The following is a 6925-nucleotide window of genomic DNA, read 5'->3' as shown; positions in this document are numbered from 1 at the left end:
ACATTGTTGACTAGTTGATGAAACTGCACAGCTACGTTGTTGACTAGTTGATGAAACTGCACAGCTACGTTGTTGACTAGTTGATGAAACTGCACAGCTACGTTGTTGACTAGTTGATGAAACTGCACAGCTACATTGTTGACTAGTTGATGAAACTGCACAGCTACGTTGTTGATTAGAGATCTAATGAGCTGGGCCCATGTCTGTTTGGCTCCAGTGGCTGTAAAAAGTACCCCATTGTCTGTAGTACAAGTAAAGGTACCTTAATAGAAAATGACTCAAGTAAAAGTGAAAGTCACCCAGTGAAATACTACTTGAGAATAAAGCATTTAAACTATTTGGTTTAAAATATACTTAAGCATCAACGTTAAATGTAATTGATAAAATATACCTAAGTATCAAAAGTAGAAGTATAAATTATTTCATATTCCTTATATGAAGCAAACCAGAAGGCACCATTTTATTTATTTTTATTACGGATAGCCAGGGGCACACTCCAACACTCAGACATCATTTACAGATAGCCAGGGGAACACTCAGACATCATTTACAGATAGCCAGGGGCACACTCCAACACTCAGACATCATTTACAGATAGCCAGGGGCACACTCCAACACTCAGACATCATTTACAGATAGCCAGGGGCACACTCCAACACTCAGACATCATTTACAGATAGCCAGGGGAACACTCCAACACTCAGACATAATTTACAGATAGCCAGGGGCACACTCCAACACTCAGACATCATTTACAGATAGCCAGGGGAGCACTCCAACACTCCAACACTGTTTAGTGAGTCCTCCAGATCAGAGGCAGTAGGAATGACCAGGGATGTTCTCTGTTTAGTGAGTCCTCCAGATCAGAGGCAGTAGGGACGACCAGGGATGTTCTCTGTTTAGTGAGTCCTCCAGATCAGAGGCAGTAGGACCAGGGATGTTCTCTGTTTAGTGAGTCCTCCAGATCAGAGGCAGTAGGGACGACCAGGGATGTTCTCTGTTTAGTGAGTCCTCCAGATCAGAGGCAGTAGGGATGACCAGGGATGTTCTCTTGATAAGTGTGTGAATTTGACAATTTTCCTGTCCAGCTAACCATTCAAAATGTAATGAGTACTTTTGGGTGTCAAGGAAAATGTTTGGAGTAAAAAGTACATCATTTTCTTTAGGAACGAAGGGAAGTGAAAGTAAAAGTTGTCACAAATGTAAATAGTAAAGTACAGATACCCCAAAAAACTACTTCAGTAGTACTTTAAAGTATTTTTACTGAAGTACTTTACACCAGTGTTTGTCTCCTACTGCGAATTATGTCATTTAGTGGTGAGTTTGGATTCTGTCAGAAACTCAGAGATACAAGTTCCAAAGTCGGGAAATAAACACTAGAATTTCACTTCGGGAAGGTATTTTTTTGTACAGATTTGAACTAGCATTATGTAGTGTATACTTCCTCCAACCTTCAGCTCACTAGCTAGCATTATGAAGTGTGTACTTCCTCCAACCTTCAGCTCACTAGCTAGCATTATGAAGTGTGTACTTCCTCCAACCTTCAGCTCACTAGCTAGCATTATGAAGTGTGTACTTCCTCCAATCTTCAGCTCACTAGCTAGCATTATGAAGTGTATACTTCCTCCAACCTTCAGCTCACTAGCTAGCATTATGTAGTGTATACTTCCTCCAACCTTCAGCTCACTTGCTAGCATTATGTAGTGTGTACTTCCTCCAACCTTCAGCTCACTAGCTAGCATTATGTAGTGTATACTTCCTCCAACCTTCAGCTCACTAGCTAGCATTATGAAGTGTGTACTTCCTCCAACCTTCAGCTCACTAGCTAGCATTATGAAGTGTGTACTTCCTCCAATCTTCAGCTCACTAGCTAGCATTATGAAGTGTATACTTCCTCCAACCTTCAGCTCACTAGCTAGCATTATGTAGTGTGTACTTCCTCCAACCTTCAGCTCACTAGCTAGCATTATGAAGTGTGTACTTCCTCCAACCTTCAGCTCACTAGCTAGCATTATGTAGTGTGTACTTCCTCCAACCTTCAGCTCACTAGCTAGCATTATGAAGTGTGTACTTCCTCCAACTTTCAGCTCACTAGCTAGCATTATGAAGTGTGTACTTCCTCCAACCTTCAGCTCACTAGCTAGCATTATGAAGTGTGTACTTCCTCCAACCTTCAGCTCACTAGCTAGCATTATGAAGTGTGTACTTCCTCCAACCTTCAGCTCACTAGCTAGCATTATGTAGTGTATACTTCCTCCAACCTTCAGCTCACTAGCTAGCATTATGAAGTGTATACTTCCTCCAACCTTCAGCTCACTAGCTAGCATTATGAAGTGTGTACTTCCTCCAACCTTCAGCTCACTAGCTAGCATTATGAAGTGTGTACTTCCTCCAACCTTCAGCTCACTAGCTAGCATTATGAAGTGTGTACTTCCTCCAACCTTCAGCTCACTAGCTAGCATTATGTAGTGTGTACTTCCTCCAACCTTCAGCTCACTAGCTAGCATTATGAAGTGTGTACTTCCTCCAACTTTCAGCTCACTAGCTAGCATTATGAAGTGTGTACTTCCTCCAACCTTCAGCTCACTAGCTAGCATTATGAAGTGTGTACTTCCTCCAACCTTCAGCTCACTAGCTAGCATTATGAAGTGTGTACTTCCTCCAACCTTCAGCTCACTAGCTAGCATTATGTAGTGTATACTTCCTCCAACCTTCAGCTCACTAGCTAGCATTATGAAGTGTATACTTCCTCCAACCTTCAGCTCACTAGCTAGCATTATGAAGTGTGTACTTCCTCCAACCTTCAGCTCACTAGCTAGCATTATGAAGTGTGTACTTCCTCCAACCTTCAGCTCACTAGCTAGCATTATGAAGTGTATACTTCCTCCAACCTTCAGCTCACTAGCTAGCATTATGAAGTGTGTACTTCCCCCAACCTTCAGCTCACTAGCTAGCATTATGAAGTGTGTACTTCCTCCAACCTTCAGCTCACTAGCTAGCATTATGAAGTGTGTACTTCCTCCAACCTTCAGCTCACTAGCTAGCATTATGAAGTGTGTACTTCCTCCAACCTTCAGCTCACTAGCTAGCATTATGAAGTGTATACTTCCTCCAACCTTCAGCTCACTAGCTAGCATTATGAAGTGTGTACTTCCTCCAACCTTCAGCTCACTGGCTAGCATTATGAACGATAATAACCTTGATCCCATTTCAGTCAGATTCCCCTGTTACCTTGATCCCATTTCAGTCAGATTCCCCTGTTAGATCAGGCTTGACACTTAAATAAACAAATATGCCTGGTTTTTAAATTTGCATTGATGATAATTTTTTCTTCCCGTTTGATATTTGATTGCATTCAGTGCTTATGAACTGCCAGTACACTCACTGAACATCTTGGCCCATATTCACAAAGAGTCTCAGTAGAAGATCTTGGCCCACATTCACAAAGAGTCTCAGTAGAAGATCTTGGCCCTCATTCACAAAGAGTCTCAGTAGAAGATCTTGGCCCTTGTTCACAAAGTGTCTCAGAGTAGAAGATCTTGGCCCTTATTCACAATGTGTCTCAGAGTTGAAGATCTTGGCCCTTATTCACAAAGTGTCTCAGAGTAGAAGATCTTGGCCCTTATTCACAATGTGTCTCAGAGTAGAAGATCTTGGACCTTATTCACAAAGTGTCTCAGTAGAAGATCTTGGCCCTTGTTCACAAAGTGTCTCAGAGTAGAAGATCTTGGCTCTTATTCACAAAGAGTCTCAGAGTAGAAGATCTTGGCCCTTATTCACAAAGAGTCTCAGCGTAGAAGATCTTGGCCCTTATTCACAAAGTGTCTCAGTAGAAGATCTTGGCCCTCATTCACAAAGAGTCTCAGAGTAGAAGATCTTGGCCCTCATTCACAAAGAGTCTCAGAGTAGAAGATCTTGGCCCTTATTCACAAAGAGTCTCAGAGTAGAAGATCTGATCTAGGATCAGGTCCCCCTTCACCATGCAACACTATTGATTATTATCGAACACTATATAGGGAACAGGGCTCTGGTCTATAGTAGTGTACTATATAGTGAATAGGGCTCTGGTCTATAGTAGTGCACTATATAGGGAATAGGGCCCTGGTCTATAGTAGTGTACTATATAGGGAATAGGGCTCTGGTCTATAGTAGTGCACTATATAGGGAATAGGGCTCTGGTCTATACTAGTGTACTATATAGGGAATAGGGCTCTGGTCTATAGTAGTGCACTATATAGGGAATAGGGCCCTGGTCTATAGTAGTGTACTATATAGGGAATAGGGCTCTGGTCTATAGTAGTGCACTATATAGGGAATAGGGCTCTGGTCTATAGTAGTGTACTATAAAGGGAATAGGGTCTATACTAGTGTACTATATAGGGAATAGGGCTCTGGTCTATAGTAGTGCCACTATATATGGAATAGGGTCTATAGTAGTCTACTATATAGGGAATAGGGCTCTGGTCTATAGTAGTGCTCTATATAGGGAATAGGGCTCTGGTCTATAGTAGTGCACTATATAGGGAATAGGGTCTAAAGTAGTGCACTATATAGGGAATAGGGCTCTGGTCTATAGTAGTGCACTATATAGGGAATAGGGTCTAAAGTAGTGCACTATATAGGGAATAGGGTCTAAAGTAGTGCACTATATAGGGAATAGGGTCTGAAGTAGTGCACTATATAGGGAATAGGGTCTAAAGTAGTGCACTATATAGGGAATAGGGCTCTGGTCTATAGTAGTGCATTATATAGGGAATAGGGCTCTGGTCTATAGTAGTGTACTATATATGGAATAGGGCTCTGGTCTAAAGTAGTGTACTATATAGGGAATAGGGCTCTTGTCTATAGTAGTACCACTATATAGGGAATAGGGTCTATAGTAGTCTACTATATAGGGAATAGGGCTCTGGTCTATAGTAGTGCCCTATATAGGGAATAGGGTCTAAAGTAGCGCACTATATAGGGAATAGGGCTCTGGTCTATAGTAGTGCCCTATATAGGGAATAGGGTCTATAGTAGTGCTCTATATAGGGAATAGGGTCTGAAGTAGTGCTCTATATAGGGAATAGGGTCTAAAGTAGTGCACTATATAGGGAATAGGGTCTAAAGTAGTGCACTATATAGGGAATAGGGTCTAAAGTAGTGCACTATATAGGGAATAGGGCTCCATTTGGGACACTGTATAGACCTGACTGTCTTCAAGTGAACATGTGATCATTAAACAAGTGAAGAAGGAGGGATCAGTCCCCTCCTCCTCCTCTCATGTTCTGTCTCTCATCCATCCTCCTCCTCCTCTCTCATGTTCTGTCCTCTCTCATGTTCTGTCTCTCATCCATCCTCCTCCTCCTCCTCCTCCTCTTCCTCCTGTCCTCTCTCATGTTTTGTCTCTCATCCATCCTCCTCCTCCTCCTCTTCCTCCTGTCCTCTCTCATGTTCTGTCTCTCATCCATCCTCCTCCTCCTCCTCCTGTCCTCTCTCATGTTCTGTCTCTCATCCATCCTCCTCCTCCTCCTCTTCCTCCTGTCCTCTCTCATGTTCTGTCTCTCATCCATCCTCCTCCTCCTGTCCTCTCTCATGTTCTGTCTCTCATCCATCCTCCTCCTCCTCTTCCTCCTGTCCTCTCTCATGTTCTGTCTCTCATCCATCCTCCTCCTCCTCCTGTTCTGTCTCTCATCCATCCTCCTCCTCCTCCTCTTCCTCCTGTCCTCTCTCATGTTTTGTCTCTCATCCATCCTCCTCCTCCTCTTCCTCCTGTCCTCTCTCATGTTCTGTCTCTCATCCATCCTCCTCCTCCTCCTCTTCCTCCTGTCCTCTCTCATGTTCTGTCTCTCATCCATCCTCCTCCTCCTCCTCCTCTTCCTCCTGTCCTCTCTCATGTTTTGTCTCTCATCCATCCTCCTCCTCCTCTTCCTCCTGTCCTCTCTCATGTTCTGTCTCTCATCCATCCATCCTCCTCCTCCTCTTCCTCCTGTCCTCTCTCATGTTGTCTCTCATCCATCCATCCTCCTCCTCCTGTCCTCTCTCATGTTCTGTCTCTCATCCATCCTCCTCATTCTCTCATGTTCTGTCTCTCATCCATCCTCCTCCTCCTCATTCTCTCATGTTCTGTCTCTCATCCATCCTCCTCCTCCTCATTCTCTCATGTTCTGTCTCTCATCCATCCTCCTCCTCCTCATTCTCTCATGTTCTGTCTCTCATCCATCCATCCTCCTCCTCCTGTCCTCTCTCATGTTCTGTCTCTCATCCATCCTCCTCATTCTCTCATGTTCTGTCTCTCATCCATCCATCCTCCTCCTCATTCTCTCATGTTCTGTCTCTCATCCTCCACTCCATCTTCCTCCCTTATTGCGTCTCTGTTCCAGAACATTTTGTGAAGTTGGAGTCCCTCATTGCCTAGCGACCTGTTTTAACAGCCTCTGTCCTATTACCTTCTCCCTCCTCTTCCTCTCTCTCCTCTTCCTCCCCCTGTCGTCTGCACTCCTCCGTTGAGACAGTTACTTTTTTCTCCATCTTAAGAGGCATGCTAGACTTCCGGGGTTTCTTCTTGGGAGCAGGATCAGCGGAAGTACACCAACCTCCTTGATTGGATGATCCGAGAGCCTTGGCCCCTCCCACTGACCCGGAGGAAGAAGCCAATTGGTCCAACAGAGACGAGGAGGAGGGAAGAGGGGAGGTCTGTTGTGTAGCACGGTAGAACTGAGACAGTGGTTGGACTTCTCCCAGAGAAGAATCCAATAGCTGGGTCTGGAAGGAGGACAGAGGAGCAGTGATGCCCACTGAGGGATGCCCTGTCCTGGGGAAGATGGGCCCCCTGTAGGGGTCTGGGCTGGAGGGTTTGTCTGGCTCTGGGTGGGGGGCTGGGGTGGGTTTTGAAAGGTGAGTCAGAGGGGTGTGTTGTCGTTGCTGTTGTGGATGCTGGGGGTGG

The 6925-nt window shown here is 44.5% G+C and overlaps 1 protein-coding gene across 1 annotated transcript in view; it reads right to left on the bottom strand.

Annotated features, from left to right (window-relative positions):
* Positions 1 to 6393: 6393 nt before the first annotated feature.
* The window catches only part of LOC116354052 (zinc finger protein basonuclin-2), a 55881-nt gene continuing 55349 nt past the window's right edge, over positions 6394 to 6925 (bottom strand). Inside the window, exon 8 of the mRNA XM_031793054.1 lies at positions 6394 to 6915. Coding sequence (XP_031648914.1) covers positions 6394 to 6915 — 522 coding nt within the window. The remainder of the gene's footprint in view (positions 6916 to 6925) is intronic.

Source organism: Oncorhynchus kisutch, linkage group LG16 (assembly GCF_002021735.2).
Source record: "Oncorhynchus kisutch isolate 150728-3 linkage group LG16, Okis_V2, whole genome shotgun sequence".
Lineage (NCBI taxonomy): Eukaryota > Metazoa > Chordata > Actinopteri > Salmoniformes > Salmonidae > Oncorhynchus > Oncorhynchus kisutch.
The sequence above is the reverse complement of the archived record's forward strand: the minus strand, read 5'-3'. Positions and strand labels throughout refer to the sequence as shown.